Here is a 20,250-nt window from a genome sequence, read left to right on the forward strand (position 1 = left end):
TTGATAGACATTTGGGCTATTTCCACTTCTTGACTATTATGAATAATGCTGCTATGAACATTTTCCTTGGGGTATATACCTAGGAATGGAATTGCTGTGTCACATGATAACTCCGTGTAACTTTTAGAGGAACTGCCAAACTGTTTTCCAAAGCAGCTGCTCCTTTCGAAATTCCCACCAGCAATATACTAGAGTTCCCATCTCTCTACCTCCTCAGTAATACCTGTTATTGTCTATTCCTTTGATCAGATCCACTATAAGAATATGAAGTTGTATCTCATTGTGATTTTATATGTATATATAAAAGCATATATATAAAAGTTTATATATATATATATATATATATATATATATATATATATATATATATATATATATAACTACAGGGATCCTCACCAAACTGCTAAGAATGGTCATCTCTGGGGAAGGGGATGATATTGGGGTTGGGTTAGGGTTTGAGTGGGGATTTTCATTTCCCCCCCCACCATATATTTATTTCTGAAGTACTTGGGTGTGTTTTTGTTTGTTTTGCAAGCATGTCTTTTAGTAATTTGAAACCATCAATAGACTTTTCAAAGGATTCAAAATTGTACAAACATAGCTGCATATGGTTGAAGACTAAAATATAATATGCAAAATTTAAAGACATGCACAAAAGTAGTCAAGGCATTAGTATTGATGAGGCAGGGGCACCTGGGTGGCTCAGTGGTTGAGCGTCTGCCTTTGGCTCAGGTCCTGATCCCCGGATCCTGGGATGGAGTCCCCATCAGGTTCACTGCAGGGAGCCTGCTTCTCCCTCCGCTTATGTCTCTGCCTCTGTGTCTCTCATGAATAAATAGAGAAGAAGAAAGAAGAGGAAGGAGGAAGAAGAGGAAGGAAGGAAGGAAGGAAGGAAGGAAGGAAGGAAGAAGAAGAAGAAGAAGAAGAAGAAGAAGAAGAAGAAGAAGAAGAAGAAGGAGAAGGAGAAAAAGAGGAGGAGGAGGAGGAGGAGGAGGGGAGGGGGAGGGGAAGGGGGAGGAGGAAGGAGGAAGGAGGAAGGAGAAGGAGAATTGGCGGGGGGGGGGGGGGATATGTCAAGAAAGTAGCTTCTAAACTGAGCCCAGAAGGTGGAAGAAAGAGCAAGTTGGCTATGTACACACCAAGAGCGTTCAGTTGGGAAGATTATTTGAGCCCATAGGAGAGAAGAAGATCATTCAAAGACCCAAAGATGGGATCCCTGTGTGGCTCAGCGGTTTGGCACCTGCCTTCGGCCCAGGGTGTGATCCCGGGGTCCTGGGATCGAGTCCCTCGTCGGGCTCCCTGCATGGAACCTGCTTCTCTGTGTGTGTCTCTCATTAATAAATGCATAAAATCTTAAAAAAAAAAAAAAAAAGACCCAAAGACGCTTTAAAGCTGTGTGGATTGCAGAATGGGAGGGAGGGCGAGCCGGAGGAGGAGGACAAGAGCCTGGAGAGGTGATCCTAGTGGCCCGTGTCAGGGGTTGTAAGCAGGGGAGTTCTAAGTGGGAGAAAACCCCGCTCAGGGGATGGCAGCGGGGAGATCTGCGCGACCCCCAGGACTGGGTGACTGGACCCGGGGCCCAGGGAAACGTAGGCGCCAAGCGACTCCCACGCCCCCACGTGGCGGCCCGTTAAGTAGCGGGCGAAGCGGGCGCGCGGGGCCGCGTGGGAGCGCTACCTGCGGAGCTGGGCGGGGGGCGGGGGGACGTTCACTGGGGCGCGGGGGGGCGGCGACAGGGGGCGCCCAGAGAGACGTCGGCGCTGACGCGGGAGGTGGAGTCCGTCACCACTGCCCGGGCTCCCCTGGTCCGCCGGCCCCAGCGGGCCCCCCCCTACTCCGAGGCAAGGGAGCCCCCGGAGCAGCGTGCTCGGGACCCAGCGGGGCCCACCCACACTCCGCAGCCCGCAGCCCCGGCCCCGCCCGGAGAGGAGCCGCCGCGCGCGCCCCGGAACCTTCGGCCGCCGCCGCCCGCGTTCGCCGCGGGACCTGTCGGGGGAACCCGTTCGCTGTTGCTAAGGGGCGGCCCCGGAAGTGACGCGCCCCGGGTTTGTTGACAGCGGAGGCGGCGGCGGCTGCAGGCTCCGAGCCTCAGGAGCCGGATCGGGGGAGGGGCCGGGCCCCAGAGCCAGCACCCGGCGGCCCTCAGCCCCGCCCGCAGCCCTAAGGGCAAGGTAACGGCCACGGGGTCCCCCCCGGCGCGACCCCCTCCCACGCGGGGCTCCAGTCCCCGGGATCCCAAGCTCCGCCCCGCCGACCCCCGTCTCCCGCAGACCCCGGCCCTAGCCTGACGAGATGCCCTGTCTCCCTGGCGCTGTGGCCCCGGATTCCCCCGGGCCCATCGCTCGCTTTCCTCGCGGAGGAAGCGAGTAAGCATCCCGTCCGCTCCCGGGGCGGAGGGATTTATCTGCGTCCGGCCCCTTTCCCTGCTGCCTCAGGCGCCTCGGCATCGCTGCTGCAACCTATTGCACAGGTCCATTGCGGCCAATGGTGGGAGGGCTCCTTTCTCTGCCCCTGCTGCCAGGTCTGAGAAACGTGCCTTTAAAACTGAGCTCCCTTCCTCCCGAAAGAAAATGACGCCCTGTCGGATGCCCCTACAAAATGGGGGATCGATATAGGGCTAAAGAACCAGCCTCTGCCCCTCCTACCTGTTGGACGAGCTTAAGTTCCACCAAAGCCATGCTTAAAAGCTCAGGGACGGCTTGGGTTCTGGAACGGCTCCCAAAAGGGATGACAAGGTGCAGGGAATCCAGCAGGATGAGAAAGGGATGGGCTGGGGTTGCAAACCTGAGGGGCAAGGGAGCCTGATAGGTGAGTTGAAAGTGAAACTGACTGCTGGTCATTATAGTTTTGTGGGTGGAAATTGACTTGGCTGCTCTTTGGCCCAAGGAATCCAAGATTTCCAGTCTTTGCCTGTGCCTGTCATTGGGCTTGGCTCATTAGGGAAGGGGGAAGCCTCATGCCTCCACGGGGGAAAAACACCCCCTATAATCTTTCCTACAGAATGTTTCTTTTCAGGGTTCAAAATGGTTAGAATGAGTACTGGAAGACAGCTTTGAAAAGAGTTACAGGAGGCTATGCTTAGAGCAGGAGGTGGTTGCCAGTGGTGAGGGGTCTCTGTTTCAGTTTATTGCTTCATTCAGAAAATAAGAAACCTGTAATATGTAGAGTGTCCATGGAGAAGAATAAAGCAGGAAGGGCCATGACAAGGGCCAGAGAGTGGGGTCACCTTTTTGGAGACGTTGATCAGAAAAGGTTGCTAATAAGGTGATATCTGAGCAAAGTCTCTAATAAGGTGACATCTGAAGGGAGGGAGGGAGCAAGCCACGCATCTGTCTACAGACAGAGCATTCAACAGCAAGTGCAAAGGTCCTGAGGTTATATATCTGATGATTTTAAGAAACAACAAGAGGACAATAGAGCTGGAGCAAAGTGAAGGATGGGAAGAGTGGGAGCCAGATAACGGTGGGGAGAATGTCAGGGGCTGTCAGGGTCCCTGAGTATCTAAAGGAACACCCTGTCAGAACCATACAAACATGGTGGTCAGAGAAAACAGATTTGTCTTAGATGACAAATAGCCATTATGCTCTGGCCCGGCATTTTTTATTTTTATTTTTATTCATGAGAGAGAGAGAGAGACAGGCAGAGGGAGAAGCAGGCTCCATGCAGGGAGCCTGACGTGGGACTCAATCCCAGGTCTCCAGGATCAGGCCCTTGGTTGAAGGCGGCGCTAAACCGCTGAGCCCCCCGGGCTGCCATGGCCTGGCATTATAAGTACTCTTTTTCTATCTTTGTAGTGACCATTGATGGAATTAATACCAAAAGGACGGCCATAGAGCACTGTAGTTAGGTCATGCGGCTGCTTCCTGGTTGTGAGAACTTGGGCAAGGGACCATCTCATTGTCCTCATCTGTAAAATAGGGTTGTGGGCTTAATGAGACATCAAGCACTGAAGTGCTTAGCACACTGTTTAGCATGGTTTAAGTACTTGGTATCTAACCGTTGTGATGATGGCAGTAGCTGTGATGAGGAACTGTTTGCATGTGTCTATCTCAAATCCTTTCTTTTTAGCACCAGCTGGTGGTGCCACCAGCTCTGGCTGCCTCCCTGAGCTAGTAGAATTTTGCAGAACAGGGTGGGTGGGAGGGACACAGTGGATTCCTGTCACCCCTCAGTGGGAACAATGCTTGCGTATCCTACAGGGAGGATGGTAGCTTGGTCTTGGATTTCTTGATGCCAGTAGAAGGTGGTGGGGGTTCACTGACACCTTACAGCTCTGAGTGTCTTTTTAAAAAGAGCACAGCAAATCCCCATTCTGCCATGTAAAATGGACAAAATGATACTGCCGACAGAAATGTGACATGAGGATAAGTTGGGAAGGGTGGTCTATGTTGGTTCCAGACGTGGTTGGGGTATGTGTGGCTGATCTGCTGATGGCGAGTGTTAATCGAAGAAGTACCCAGCAGAGGCTAAGATTTTGCAGCCTGCCTTATAGGGAGTGGAATAATGGCTGATCTCCCTCCTCACCCCTTAAGCTTGGACTTTATCATCAGGCCTGGGTCATAAACTGAATAGGGTGACTGGGCCAGATGATTTAAAAATGAAAAGTCAAAGCTCTTGGATGCTGAGAGCCAGCATATCTGAGCGGCTGTTGTGGCTAGAACCTAGGACTAGCCACCTGGGACCCTGGGTTCAAGCTCCAGCTCTGCTGCTAGCTCACTGTGTGAACTTGGGCAAGTTCCATCCCATCTGGGCTTCAGTTTTCCCATCTGTATATTAACTCTGAAGGCTGTTGGAAGGATGAAATGAGACATAAGTGGTGAAAGAATTTGGAGCACTCTAAAGCACTCTACAAAGGTAGAGAACAGTTCTTGTTATTACTATTTTTTAAAGATTTTTTTATTTATTTATTCATAGAGATGCAGAGAGAGAGAGAGGCAGAGACACAGGCAGAGGGAGAAGCAGGCTCCATGCAGAGAGCCTGACATGGGACTCGATCCCGGGTCTCCAGGATCACGCCCTGGGCTGCAGGCGGCGCTAAACTGCTGCGCCACCAAGGCTGCCCAGTTCTTGTTATTATTATTAATGCTGTCGGTACCTCAGCTGTTCTTGACTCCTGAAATGCCACTTCACGGACCCCTGTTGGGTCATCTATTTTGGGACCAACATTCTTTATCTGGCTCAGTCACTAAAACTGATTTTCCACCTTCCAAAACAAACAAGGCTCTCCTCAAGCATTATTCCTAGGAGAGCACTCCATAATGATTGGTCACCACCTTCTGGACATTATTTCATGGCATCTCCTCAGCAAACCCTACAAGGTAGGTGGTGTTCACAACACATTGACTGATAAAGGACCCTGATGAATATTGAGGCTGGTAAATATTGCTTGGGGATCTCATCATAACAGCTGAAGCTCCTTCATCTTCACCCAACCAGCCACACACCCACTGTGTCATGGAGATGCCCTGGGTCACCAGCGTCCCCACTAAGAAGCTTCTAGTTGTGGGTCAACATGATATATGCTCACAGGACAGTTATCAGCAATAACAGATCATCTGTGCTCAGTGCCTAAGGACACTCAGAGCTGTAAGGAGTCAGTGAAGCCTCAGCAGCAGAAACAAGCCCTGAGGCGGGGAGAAATAGTTCTGCCCATAGCGTCATGAGAGAGAGAGCCAGGCACCTGCTGGGGGACCTTGGGCAGGTCATCACACATCTTTGAACCATGGTTTGTTCATCTGGAAAACAAAATAACATGTCCCTCATAAGTTATTTGTGCCTTTAGTGAGAACATGCTTGGAAAGCTTAACACTCTGGAGTCTCATCTAACGTATACATGTCTGTCTGTTGCTAAGTACAGATAGACCCTTGTACCTATACATAGTCCGTGGCAGATACTTGGCCACTCAGAGCCTCAGCTGCCTATTTGTAAGTTGTAGGCTTTATTATTATTTTTGTTAGTTGTAGGCTTTAATAACTCCTGCTTCATGTGGTTGCTCAGGGAATTAAATGACCTAAAGGATATCGAGTATTTAGAATTCTTGGAGTATTGTACTCAGCCTGGGTGTGGTGTGATCATGAAGTTTGAGTGCAAGCTTGGAACCCAGGTATCCCCGAGGCCCCTCTGCCTCCAGGTGGCACCAGTGAGCAGTGAGGTGCATCCCTTCATTCCATTTCTGCATCTTCTTAATGTCACCTGCTTTGCAGATTAGGCTCAGGAGGCCAGCAACCCCTTGGGATGCTTTCCAACCCTGGCCTGCACCCTGGCCCCTGGGAGATGCTGGCACTTGCCCTGACTCCCCTCATGGCAGCTTCCCAACCCCCAATATCTGGCCTGGGATCTGCTCCCTCCTGGAAAGCTTCCAGCTTCTGTAAATAGGGCATTTGTTTGAATTTTCCCCCCCGCACTTGGGTTAATATTTCACAAGGTGGGCGCTGCTCCAAGGCTCAAGCTTCTGGCTCCCCAGCCTCTCAGCCGGTGTTGGGCCTCTGGTGGGGTCCCATGCTCCCTTTGGAGCGCAGTTTCTCTCCCTGCTGCACTGCATGAATGGAAGACCCTGTGGTGCAATGAGAAGGACGGGTTTGGTTTAGGATGGCATCCTCTGTCGTCAGTTGTTTAATTTCAGGCAAACCTCAGTATCTCTGAGGGGTAACAGTCAATAGTCAATACCTCAGCTGCTATAGTGAGGTCAGGGCAAAGGCAAACCTTCATTCTAATGCATGCTAGGCACAGGCTGGCACAGAGGATCCGGGAGCCTGCAAGCAGAATGGGTTCCCATCCTCTAGAAGCTCAGGGGCTATGGGAAGGGTTGTTCCACAATTGTTATACGAATGACAATTAGCTTCAAGTACAGGATCCTAGGGAATGTCATCGGTTAAATAAGGAACTATATGTCCCAAAGCGTGAAGGGCTCAGCATCCCACCTGGAAGCAACCAGTGTGGAGATTGTGGCCACCGCTTCTCTTTTCTGCCTTCTCTGCTGCCTGCCCTCCCTGCCCCCCATGTCAGAGCTCAGGATGGAACCTGCTAGAGAAGGGATGGAGAAAGACACAGGATTCTTATTGTGTGGTGTACTCTCATAATCAGAGTTCCCTGTGTCGCCAGTTACCAGAATTCCAGATGCCAGTGCTTGCCACAGGAATGAGGAGCCCTCGGATGGGAATGGGGAGGGTAGAGATGGCTGTGTCTGGTAGGTGCCAGACCTGCATGGGGCATGAGAGGCAGGCCGCCCCAGGCCTCTCAGCCTCTGTGCCAAGATGACGACAGCCCCTTCATCCTCCAGCTCACACCAAAGAGTGGTTAGCAGATGGTACCATCTGCCTGGTTTGTCTTGAGGAGAGCAGGTTGGGATGACGTTAGTGGCTGAAAGGGTAGTATTTCTTCTACCTGGGGAGCAGGGGTAGGTCCTGGTAGGTACCTGGGTAACTGGGCTCAATCCTGCAGAAAAGGCAAAACCCCTGGTGCCACTCTGTCTTCAGAGTGGTGGGAGTTTCTCTGTGGCTACTGGGGCCTCCCCCTATCCTGGCACAGTGGGCAGGGAGGATGCAAGAGTGTGCCTTGTCCCCCGGGTTCCATGTCTGGCACAACCTACAGTCTCTCTCGTCTCTTCCACAGGCATGTGTTGAAACCCTACAATGTATCAGGCCCACACAGGGTATTCAACACTTCCTTTGTCCAGCAAATTATCTTGGAATAGGGCCTGTGGTACCAGCATCCCATACCCTCTGACCTTTCAGACTGTGCACATCTATTCCTTCTTCCTGGAATGCCTTTTCCTTCTCTCCCCACCACCAGAGTTAACTATGACTCATCTTTTGAGTTGCAGCTGAAATGTCACTTCCAAGGAAGCCTGCCCATGACTCCCCAGTCCAGGGCAGTTCCCCTGGCATAGGTATTCAGAGTCCCAGGTGCCTCTTTCTCCTTCAGAACATTGGTCCCAGTGACATGGTGTGGGGTTTGTGTGCTTATTAGGTAGATGTCTGTCTCCCTCAGAGTCAGTTTGCTCCATAAGGATGAGGACATTGTCTGTTTTCACTTGCCACTGAACCCACGGTGCTACTGAGTAGATAAATAAGTGGCCTGAGCTCAGTGCAGGGTGATGCCACACAAGACAGCTCAGTTCCTGCCTTCATGGAACTGGCCACCTGGCAAGGAAGCCCATAACTAAACCAGCATTAGGTTCAAAGTGTTAGTTGTTACAGTGGGGTCAAGGGTGCACAGAGCAGGGAAGTGATGTTGATATTAAAGCCTGAGATATACAGGGAGCAGCTAGTGAAGGGGCCTTCAAAATGGTGTGGAGTGTGGGCTGGAGTGTGTGTGGCCGGGGATGCTTCCTGGAGGAGGGACACAGATGTGTTTTGAGGGTGGGAGTAGTATTTAGAATAGAAAGTGGGGTAATGCATTGACTTGGGATGCTCCCAGTTGAAAGAAAACAGGCTGAGCAAAGGTCTGAAGGTGACCCTGTGCTTAGGGCCTGTTGCCAGTACCACGAAGGAGGCCAGGCCGGCTACAGTACAGCCAGAAGGCTGGCTTTGGTTCAGGAGGCCTTGAGTGACTGCTCAAAGACATGGACCCAGTTTCCAGCAGGGTATGCTTTGCTGCCAGCGGTGCTTCCCAGACTCCTGTTTCCCAGGGAAGATCTGGAAGTGAATGAAGGTAAAGGAAGATGGTGCCCAGTGCCCAGGCAGCCTGTTTATTGTGCCTTCCCTCAAGAGCGGCACACAGCCAGTAGGACAGCTGGCACCACAGGCCTTTGTGGCAAGAGACCAGGCCTGGAGAGCACAGGCCTGGCACTGCGCAGGAGCAGACCCTGCTGTGTTGGGGACCAAGGCAGGTGAGGCAGGAGAAGGGGATGATGATGGTGATGGTGATAACAGTAGTTGTAATAATAGCCAATTTTCATTGAGCAGTTACCATGGACCATGTGCCAGGCTAAGCTCCAATATTCCATGTTATCCTCTCACAGTGCCCTCTTTTTTAGAGAAGAAACCGAAGCACAGAGAGGTGAAGACACTTGCTCAAGTTCATCTGCTCTTAAGTCGTAGGGCTGGAACTAGAAGCTGGGTGGGCCTGACTCCAGAGCTCTCAGAGCACTGTCATCAGTAAGTAGTGAGTGGCACCAGAAGTTAGAGCTTGCGACTCCAGAGGGCACAGGGCTCTGTGGCCACGACCAGATTTTTAGAGCCGCCCAGAAGACTCAAATTCAACTCAACTTCCAGTTTCCAGGAAGCCGGGGGCAATGTTGGGCCCTGAACTCCTTCAGAACTTTCCAAGGGGTGACATGAGGGAATCCAGAGACCAGGTTCAAATCCCACTTCAGACAGAGCAACCTCTCTGAGCTTGAGTTTTCTCATCTGCAAGATGGGATCATAACTATTTCTTGTGTACTTAGTCTCTTAAAGTGTGAGACCAAGCATTTCCCCAACATGCATGGGGCTCCCCAGCAGCCCCGTGAAGTGGGGATTATTATCCCCATTTTCCAGATGAGGAAACTGAGGTCCAGAGAGTTTAAGTAATTTATAGTGAATTGTAGAACTGGGTCGAAACATAGATCTATCTGATGACAGAACCTTCACTTAAAAAAAAAAAAACAAAAAACCTATTGAAGTACAAACTAGCTAAGGAAACGCCTGGAAAGGGTGACTGGACAGTCTGATGAATTTCCACAAGTGAACATACCTTCGCTGAGGCCCCCCTGCCTCTTTCTAATCACTGCTTCTCTGCAAAGGGAATCGCTACCCTGACTTCTAACACCATGAATCCATTTTGCCTATTTCCTCCCCTTTCTGATATAGACTCTGGGAGGAAGATAGCTTGGATTAATTCCTTACTTTCTTTGGTTCTGTAAATGGTTGATTGTTTTCTATCTTGCTCACTCACTTCGAATGTGAAGGTTCAGTTTTCATTCTCTCTCAGCCACTTGTCGCTGAGGAGCTACACTCTCAGCATCACTTAATGAACTCCAGCCCCATCTAAATGTGGACCTCTTTGGTGTTCAGGTCATTTTCTTAACTTTTATTGAATTATACATTTTTTAAAATCACACATCATAGTATACAGGTCCCAGATATTCACAAAGTGAACATATCTGTATATCCAGCACTCAGATGAGGGACTAGAAGCTTCTCAGCACCCAGCCAAATCCACAAAGTAACTGCAGTCCTATCTTCTATTACCATAGATCAGATTATTCTGTTGTTGTTTTCTTAACTCAATGGAGTAAAACATGAATGGAATCATTCAGTGTGTAATATGTTATATGCTCTTTTGTGCCTAACTCCTTTCACTAGACATTGGGAGGTTCATCCAGGCTGTTGTGTTAACAATCATTTGTATGTTCTTATTTCCCTTAATTTCATTGGTGAGGGGCAGCCCCGATGGCCCAGCAGTTTAGCGCCGCCTTCACCCCGAGGTGTGATCGTGGAGACCCGGGATCGAGTCCCACATCGGGCTCCCTGTGTGGAGCCTGCTTCTCCCTCTGCCTGTGTCTCTGCCTCTCTCTCTCTGTGTCTGTCATAAATAAATAAATAAATCTTAAAAAAGAAATTTCATTAGTGAGTATACCGTAATTATTCATTCTAACGTCAGGGGCATTCAGACTCTTTTCTGGTTTTGGCTATTCTGAATAATGCTTCTGTAAACATTCTAGTTTGTGTCTTTGGGGGAACATGTATATGTGCATCTCTGTTGGGTGTATGCCTAGGAGTGGAATTTCTGGACATTGAACATATGTGCATATTCTGCTTTAGAAGATTGTCACACAGTATTCTGTTATATTGTCAATCCACACCAGTTTGCACTCCCACCCGCACCTTGGGTGACATCCCATTGTTCCATCTTCACCACAGCACAGGCTTGTTATTGCCTGGATTGTTTCCAGTTGAGCCATTCTGGTGGATGGAAAATGGTACCTCAGGTGGTTTTACTGATACTAATGAAGCTGAGTCCTTTTCTATATGTTTCCTTATGTTCTCTATCCTTTATGAAATACCTGTTCAAGTCTTTTGCTCATTTTTTAGTTGAAAGCTATGTCCTTTTAAAAACAGTTTGGAGGAGTTGCTTGAGTAGTTCAGTTGGTTAAACATCTGACTCTTGATTTCAGCTCAGGTCATGACCTTAGGATTCATAGATCAAGCCCTGGGATGGGCTCTATGCTCAGTGGGGAGTCTGCTGGGGATTCTCCCTCTTCCTCTGCACCTCACCCTGCTCACTTGTGTGTATGTGCACAAATGTGCATGCACATTCTCTCTCTCTCTCTCTCAAATTAATAAATAAATCTTTTTAAAAAATAATTTGGAAGCACCTGGCTTGCTCAGTCGGTAGAGCATATATAACTCAGGGTTGTGAGTTCAAGCCCCATAATGGGTGTAGAAATTCCCCAAATCTTTAAAAAAAAAAAAAGATTTGTAGAAAATGTTTATATATACTGAATATGAGTCATTTGATGGATATATTATTGGAAATATCTTCTAGTCCATGGCTTATCCTTTCTCTTTCTTAATAATATCTTTTGATGGACGGAGTGTTATGTTTTAAGGCAGTACAATTAATTTCTCTTTGTGGTTTCTAGGGGTTTTTTGTACCTTGTTTAAGAAATGATTACCTACTCTAAAATCATAAGATAGACTCCCATGTTTTCTTCTAGAAACCTTGTTGTAGGGGATCCCTGGGTGGCGCAGCGGTTTAGCGCCTGCCTTTGGCCCAGGGCGCGATCCTGGAGACCCGGGATCGAGTCCCACGTTGGGCTCCCGGTGCATGGAGCCTGCTTCTCCCTCTGCCTGTGTCTCTGCCTCTCTCTCTCTCACTGTGTGCCTATCATAAATAAATTAAAAAAAAAAAAGAAAGAAACCTTGTTGTATTACCCTTAACATATAGGTCTGTGGTCCATCTTCAATTAATTTTTGTGTATGTATGAACAGAAGTTTCTTCACTTCAATGCAGATTGCTTTATAATTTTTCCTTTATGAGTCTTATTTAAGGAATCTTTACCTAGCTCGAGGTCATGAAGATAGTAGGAAACTTTAGGGTTGTTTTTTTTTTTTTTTTAAGGCTTTTTTTTTTTTTTTTTTTTTTTTTTTAGTAATCTCTACACTCACAACCCCAAGATCAAGAGTTACATGCTCCACCAACTGAGCCAGCCACGTGCCTCGACTTTTCTTTTCTTTCTTTCTTTTTTTTTTTTTTTTGTTCTGTAGTCTCTATGCCCAAGGTGGGGCTCGAACTCACAACCCCAAGTCAAGTGTCACATGCTCTTCTGACTGAGCCAGCCAGGCACCCCCTAACTTTAGTTTTTTAATAACAGTTTTATTGAGCTACAGTTCCTATACCATACAGTATACCTATTTAACATAGATAATTCTGTGGTTTTTAGTATATTCAGAGTGTGTGACTGCTACCATAATCAATTTTTGAACATTTTTATCACCCCAGAAGAAACTCTACCCATTAGCAGTCATTCTCCATTCCTCACTACCCCCCAGCCCTAGGCTGCCGCTAATCTGTTTCTGTCTCTACAGCTTTGCCCATTTGGGATGAACATTTCATATAAATGGAATCATGTAATATATGGCCTTTTGTTTGTTTTTTCTCACTTAGCACAGTGTTTTCAAGGTCTGTCCATGTTGTAGCAGGTGTCAATACCTCATTCCTGTTATGGCTGAATAATATTCCATTATATGGATAGACCACTTCTGTTTATCCATGCATCAGTTGATGGAAAGAGTTTCCACTTTCTGGCTATTATGAATAATACTGCTGTGAACATCAATGTATAATTTTTTATGTGGACATCTATTTCACTTCTCTTGGGAGGAGCCTCCATTCTTAATCCTCTACAGATTCAGTGACAACATGTCTATAAGGCCCTGGTATATATGGAATGTTCACACAGTGACAGCTGTTTATGGATTAGGTTACATAGTATGAGACACACCAATGTCACTGTTAATGAAAGACCCTGTTATCCTCACCCAGACATTGAATCCCCAGCACATGCATGTCTGCCCACAGACACTGTGAAGGGATAAAAATGCTTAGACAAGGCCCCTTGCTTTTTGCAGGTCAAAGCACACATAGCTAGTGGCATAGCAGAGGGGAGCAGGGAAGGAATCAGGAGCCCTGGGGCATGCTTCTGCTAAGCTGCTAATTTGAGTATGACATTTCCTCAGTTTCCCTACTTAGAGAGTGGGCATAGGGCAGCCAGTGGTTGTGACTTTTATGTGGGGCTCACTTAGCTGCTTCTTATTCCCTAGGCTGTGGTTCTGCCAATGATCCTGTGAGTGCTGAGGAGTCACCACTGCCCCTAGGGGCCCCTCTCCTAGATCTGTCCATCTGCCTCCCTCAGCATGGCGTCTGACACCCCCGAGTCCCTTATGGCCCTCTGCACCGACTTCTGCCTGCGCAACCTGGATGGCACGTTGGGCTACCTGCTGGAAAAGGAGACTCTGCGACTACATCCAGACATCTTCCTGCCCAGCGAGATCTGCGACCGGCTTGTCAATGAGTGAGCAGGCAGGGGGCTGGGGCACGGCCATGAGTCTTAGCTTGACAGAGTGTGGAGGCTCTGAGAACGTCAGGTGCACTAGGTGGGGATGTGGCTATGGATACACATGTGTGACGGGGTGTACATGCCCTTGGGTATCAGTGGGCGCAGGAGAACACTGGTATATTCATAACCATAAAGTTACATGTGTGCATGTTGGTATGTGTGTGGAGGGGTGTGCGTGTTTAGGAATGGGTATATACACACATGGGCATCTGCAGCATGGGGTGTGTTTTTTTTAATTTTTTTTTTATAGATTAATTTTTATTGGTGTTCAATTTACCAACATACAGAATAACACCATGGGGTGTGTTTGAGTATATAATTGCAAGTGCGCATTACATCTATGAGAGGTCAGAGCCTTTGGCTCAGGTCGTGATCCCAGGGTCTTGGGATTGAGCCCCACAATGGGCTCCCTTGCTCAGCAGGGAGCCTGCTTCTCATTCTCCCCCATCCTTCCCCCTGGCTCGTGCTCTCTCTCTCGCTTGCTCTGCTCTCTCTCTCAAATAAATAAATAAAATCTTTTTAAAGAAAATTAAAAGCAACCTGCATAATAAACAAAGGAGTTCTGTGCTGATCCATATGTGTGTATATGCCTGTGTGTGTACTGATAACAAATAATGGATCCATGACCAGGAATCAAATCATTCAGAAAATCTTTGTGTGGACCCTCCAAGGGACTCCTCACTATTAGAGGGTCCTAGCAATAGGATACACTTTCACTCACCTCAGGAAGTTTGGTCTGGATGCCCAGAAAGGAAATTGTTAGAGCAAACAGTTGCATATAAAAGTGGGAACTTGTGGGGTGCCTGGCTGGCTCAGTTGGTGGAGCGTGTGACTTGATCTTGGGGTTATGAGTTTGAGCTTCATGCTGGGGGTGGAGATTATTTAAAAATAAAATCCTTTTTTTCTTAAGATTTATTTATTTATTTGAGAGAGAGAGAGAGAGCATGAGCAGGAGGGGCAGGAGGGAGAGAGAGAGAGAGAGAGAGAGAGAATACCAAGCAGACTCCTCACAGAGTACAGAGCCTGACAAGGGGCTCAATTAAGCTACCCAGGCACCCTGTATTTTATTTTGTTTTTTAAAGATTTTATTTTTAGGGGTGCCTGGGTGGCTCAGTCGATTGAGCAGCTGACTTTTTTTTTTTTTTTTTTTTTGAGCAGCTGACTCTTGATTTTGGCTCAGGTCATGATCTCAGGACTATGAACTTGAGCCCCACATTGGACTCCATGCTCAGCAAGAAGTCTGCTTCTCTCCCTCTCCCTCTGCCCCTCCCCTTGTTTGCTCACTTTCTCTCTAAAATGAATAAATAAATCTGAAAAACATAAATAAGATAAATCTGAAAAAGAAAAGAAAAAAAAAGTGGGAACTTTTATGTGATCTGAGGACACAGCCCGACTTGTAAGCATGTTCTGAGCATTTAAGGTGGATCAGGCACTTGCTTGGATGCTTTGCAGACCAGAGTTATGTCCATTTTACAAATGAAAAAACTAAAGTCTGGGGAAGTTCCATGACTTGTGTGAAGTTGCCCAGGTAATGAACAGCCAAGCCAGGATTTAGTTTCCAGAATGTTTGACTCCACAACCACCAGACCGAGATTCTTGCATCAACTGTCATCTCAAACAGGGTCTTATTGGGCGCTTGTCCTATACCCAGCTGGAAGTGTTAAACCCCTTGGCTTAATCTTCCTGTTAAAAAGGGTCCTGGGAGGGGCCGATCAAGGAACAGGAGCTGGTTTAAAGATGAGGAGTATGGACGTGTATGTTTGTAATAGATGTGTACAGTTTGAGGAAGAAGAGTTTAAGATTTGCTCTTGATTGGAGGTCCCTTCATCACCTTTGCTCTCCTCGTGCCTGGGGCCACTCTTCGTCTCACCTGCAGGGAGATCAGGATCCACTCAGGTACTGTTAGAAAGAGGGGTAGGGGATGGAGATGGAAGTTACTGACTAGTGATGAGGGAAGGTTTCAGAGATAGGAGGGCTGGTGCCGAGCCTTGAGGGAGGATGAGGGTCCCTGGGCCCTTCCCGCTAGCCAGACCTTCTTCCCTCCCAGGTACGTGGAGCTGGTCAATGCCGCCTGCAACTTTGAGCCGCATGAGAGCTTCTTCAGCCTTTTCTCTGACCCCCGAAGCACCCGCCTCACCCGGATCCATCTCCGAGAGGACCTGGTGCAGGACCAGGACCTGGAGGCCATCCGCAAGCAGGTGAGACCTGCGTCACCAGCTAGTGGGGATGGGCATGGGGAGGCCAGCCTGAGGCAGTCAGTGAGTCCGGGGCCGGGGCGCTTGCCTCCAACACAAGAATTGGGCGCTCCCCTACCTTGTGCATGCCCTAATGCGAGCCCACCTGTGGTCTGGGGCCAGGCCTGGAGGGTGGGGAGAGGCTGTGGCAATTACAGAGCTGTGCCTGCTGCTAGGACCTGGTAGAGCTGTACTTGACCAACTGCGAGAAGCTATCCGCCAAGAGTCTGCAGACGCTGAGGAGCTTTAGCCACACCCTGGTGTCCTTGAGCCTCTTCGGCTGTGCAAACATTTTCTACGAGGAGGAGAACCCAGGGGGCTGTGAAGACGAGTGCCTCGTCAACCCCACCTGCCAGGTGCTGGTCAAGGACTTTACCTTTGAGGGCTTCAGCCGCCTACGCTTCCTCAACTTGGGCCGCATGATCGATGGGGTCCCTGTGGAGTCCCTGCTACGGCCACTTAACTCCCTGGCTGCCTTGGACCTCTCGGGCATCCAGACGAGCGATGCGGCCTTCCTGACCCAGTGGAAAGACAGCCTGGTGTCCCTTGTACTCTACAACATGGACCTGTCAGACGACCACATCCGGGTCATCGTCCAGCTGCACAAGCTGCGGTGAGCTGCTGGCCCAGAGCTCACTGGGGTAGGGGTGGAGAGGTGGGGGTTGGCAGTCCCAGGAGGCTTGGGAGCCCCTGGCTGGGCAGGAGTGGGCTTGGAAGATGCAGTCCCCTTTCTTAAACCCAGTGTTTTGGCTGCATCAAGGCTGTTCAGGGCCTTAGGGTGCCAGCAGGTTCTCCCCCAGAATGCCCTGGAGCAGTTGTGGCATGGGCTGAAGGAGCAAGGGTCTCTGAGGCAGCCCCAACCTGTGTCCAGCTCCTGACCTGTGACCCCCACTCCAATCTCCAGACACCTGGACATCTCCCGAGACCGCCTCTCCAGCTACTACAAGTTCAAGCTGACTCGCAAGGTGCTGAGCCTCTTTGTGCAAAAGCTGGGGAACCTGATGTCCCTGGACATCTCTGGCCACATGATCCTGGAGAACTGCAGCATCTCTAAGATGGACGAAGAGGCAGGGCAGACTAGGTGGGGACCCACCCGCCATGGTTGCCAGCAGGGTGCCAACAAGCATCCCTATGCCAGGTCCTATGCTGGGTGCTGGAGATAAAGAAATGAATCAGGCCCTGCTCTTTTGAGTCTGTATGAACTAGTAGGGACAGAGGAGCCATTATTAGGACCACAGTAGGGGAGGCACAGGGCTGTGGGGTTGCCCTGAGGATCAGGATGGAGGAAGGAGGAATGACATCCAAGCTGTCCTGAAAGCTCCTGAGTTTGCCAGAGGGAAGGTATCCCAGCAGAAGGAACAGCATACACAAAGGCTGGAAGGTACAAGCTTGAGGAGTGACCAGGAAATTAGGATGCTCAGACTGGCTCGAGATGGGTGGTGATTGGATGGGCCAGCAGTATCTGCCATGTATTAGGTTTCATAGCAGATAGGTTGAATCCTGGCTTGTTTGGTTGAGAGATCTGATTTAAACCCATCCAGCTATAATTGGCTATAAGCCCTACCCCCAGCCATACTTTCGCAGGGTTTGGTTGATTGGTGTGTCTCTTCATGATTGTTGGTAGAACTTTACATAAAGGTAATAATACATCCTCACTAGAATGGTACATAGTATTCTCCAAAGATGGCTGCAACAATATCTCCCATCCCACATGTTATACAATGTGACCTTGCTACCCTTCCATCAGGAGGTGTGGATCTATGTCCTCTGTCCTTAAAAAGCAGGAAAAAAAAAAAAAAGATAAGGCAGGAAGGCCTAGAAGAGGGCCCCAAGTAAATGCTTAGTTACCCCCAAGGAGAAGCTCTCCTAAACCCAGGGCAGCCCAGTCCATACGCCACTGACCCTGACACCCTCTTCCCCCAGCATTGAGCCTTCCAAGAGCAGCATCATGCCTTTCCGGGCCCTGAAGAGGCCACTGCAGTTCCTAGGGCTCTTCGAGACCTCTCTGTGCCGCCTCACACACATTCCCGCCTACAAAGTGAGAAAGGGAGTCGGGGAGGGGAGGAATAGGGAGCCCTGGGACCAGGGAAGGGGGCGGGATGGGGGCCCCAAGGTGTCTGCCCTGGACCTAGAGATGGAGCTGGCATCTGGGGATCCCCCAGTTAGCTTCTTCCGGGTGGTTTTGAGCATGTTCCATTTCCAGGTAAGTGGTGACAAAAACGAGGAGCAGGTGCTGAATGCCATAGAGGCCTATACGGAGCACAGGCCTGAGATTACCTCACGGGCCATCAACCTACTTTTTGACATCGCGCGTATCGAACGCTGCAACCAGCTTCTTCGGGCCTTGAAGGTCAGCCTCAACCCTGGGGGTCCTCAGTCTCCTGTCCATCCCTACTTGGCAGGTGTTAGACTTGGTTGAGCTGCGTGCCCAGAGCCCCCATCTCTTCTCTGCACCTCTTCCCCAGGACAGGAGCAGTCCTACCCCCCTGAACCCCAGGCCTGCAGGGCCTAACTTATTCCAGCACTGTCTTTTTCCCAGAACTGTGACCCTGCCCTAGTCTCTGCCCCCAGCCCTCAGTTCTGCTCTCAGAGAACAGGATTGGGGAAAGCTGTACCCCAGAGGACCTCTCCAGGCCCCCTTGCAGAGCCCTAGGCCTGGCCTTGCACAACTCTAACAGGACTTGCCAACCCAGGCCTACCCTGTCTTCATATAGCTGGTCATCACAGCCCTCAAGTGCCACAAGTATGACAAGAACATCCAAGTCACAGGCAGTGCTGCCCTCTTCTACCTGACCAATTCCGAGTACCGCTCAGAGCAGAGCATCAAGCTGCGCCGACAGGTCATCCAGGTGGTGCTGAATGGCATGGAATCCTACCAGGAGGTGACGGTGAGCCCCCTGCCCACTATGGCCCTGCATGCTCTGGCCCAGCCACCCCTCCTCCTGTTCACCCTGTGTCCCAGACTCACAAACCTAGTCCCTCATGAGGCCATGCTTGTTCGAACCCTTTTTTGCATGGCTCTGTACTGCCCCCCACCCCCACCCCTCTTACCCACTGCACACTCCCAGACTCTGGGACCTGACATTCAAGACCCTGTAAGCTGGCCCCACCTGACCAGTCCCCACCTGACCAGTCCCCACCTGACCAGTCCATTACCCACTGCCACCCTCCACTCAGGGACCCTGTTCTGCCTCAGGCCTCTGCTCAGGCTGACTCCTCAGCCCTTCTGCCCAGTAATGCTCTGCTGGGTGGGGGATTGTTTTCCAATAGCTGATTTTATTATAAAAGTGACAAAAATTTTTACCTTAGAAAATTTATAATTACATATATAAAGAAAAAAAAAACAATCCCGCCACCCAGAGATAGCCACTATTGATGTTGGATACCTGTTGTTCTGGATTTAGCCTGTGCATGTTTATTTAGTAGATGGGGTCATTCTGCACTTACTGTATGCATAACATAGATTTTTATTTCATCAGTGTCTTATGACTGTGAACATCTCCCATTTCACAAACGTTTTTACAACAGAATTTTTAAAATAATATTTATTTTCTATTTTCAAAAGTAAGACACCTAATGCTGAGAAGACAAATTCAAGTACCATTGACCCTTGAACCACATGAGTTTCAACCGTGCGGGGTCCACTTAGATGCAGATTTTTTTTTTTTAAGATTTTATTTATTTATGTATTTGATAGGCAGGGGGAGAAAGAGCAGGGGAAGGAGCGAGGAAAGGGACAAGTGGACTCCATGCTGAGCACAGAGCCAGGGAGCCCAACGCAGGGCTCATCCCTAGATACCTGAGATTATGACCTGAGCAGAAATCAAGAGTCAGACGCTCAACCAACTGAGCCACCAAGGCTCCACCTGAAAAAAAAAAAAAAGATTTATTTATTTACTTGAGAGAAATCAAGCAGGAGCAGGGGGAGGGGCATAGGAAGAGAGTGTAAGAAACTCTCAGGCAGGCTCTGCCCAGCACAGAGTCCCATGCAGAGCTCTTGATCTCATGACCCTGAGATCATGACCAGAACTAAAATCGAGTTGGATGCTTAACCAACAGCCACCCAGGTGCCCCTGGATGCAGATTTTATTTGACAAATACAGTACAATGCCAGTGTATTTTCTCTTCCTTATGATTTTTCTCACATTTTCTTTATTTTAGCTTACTTTATTATAAGACATGTACATGATACATCCAATACACAAAATACGCTAATTGGCCATTGATGCTTATCAGTAAGGGTTTCTTGAAGTCCACAGTAGGCTATTAGTGGTGAAGTTTTGGGGGGAGTCAGAAGTTACAAGCGGATTTTCAGCTGCAAGGGAGTGGGTGGGGAGGAGGCCAGTGCCCCAACTGTCAGGTTGTTCGAGGGTCAACCGTAATATGAAAATGTGTTAACTACAGAGTAAGAGTTGTTCACAGTCCAGCTCGCCTCCCCCTCACAGCTGGATCTAACCATTGTTTTCTAGTTG

General features: G+C 49.2%; 1 protein-coding gene across 4 annotated transcripts in view; it reads left to right on the forward strand.

Moving 5' to 3' along the window:
* Positions 1-1,968: 1,968 nt before the first annotated feature.
* ZER1 (zyg-11 related cell cycle regulator) overlaps positions 1,969-20,250 on the forward strand; it is a 30,526-nt gene continuing 12,244 nt past the window's right edge. The window contains exons 1-8 of one of the 4 annotated variants that reach the window (XM_055333496.1): positions 1,969-2,171; positions 13,249-13,499; positions 15,592-15,742; positions 15,955-16,391; positions 16,683-16,859; positions 17,702-17,816; positions 17,982-18,128; positions 18,493-18,660. In XM_055333496.1, coding sequence (XP_055189471.1) covers positions 13,342-13,499; positions 15,592-15,742; positions 15,955-16,391; positions 16,683-16,859; positions 17,702-17,816; positions 17,982-18,128; positions 18,493-18,660 — 1,353 coding nt within the window. In that variant the 5' untranslated portion in view covers positions 1,969-2,171; positions 13,249-13,341. Of the gene's footprint in view, positions 2,172-13,248; positions 13,500-15,591; positions 15,743-15,954; positions 16,392-16,682; positions 16,860-17,701; positions 17,817-17,981; positions 18,129-18,492; positions 18,667-20,250 lie in introns of all 4 variants that reach the window. The other 3 variants (XM_055333490.1, XM_055333508.1, XM_055333503.1) reach the window with 3 other exon arrangements.

Source organism: Nyctereutes procyonoides, unplaced genomic scaffold (assembly GCF_905146905.1).
Source record: "Nyctereutes procyonoides isolate TBG_1078 unplaced genomic scaffold, NYPRO_anot_genome, whole genome shotgun sequence".
Lineage (NCBI taxonomy): Eukaryota > Metazoa > Chordata > Mammalia > Carnivora > Canidae > Nyctereutes > Nyctereutes procyonoides.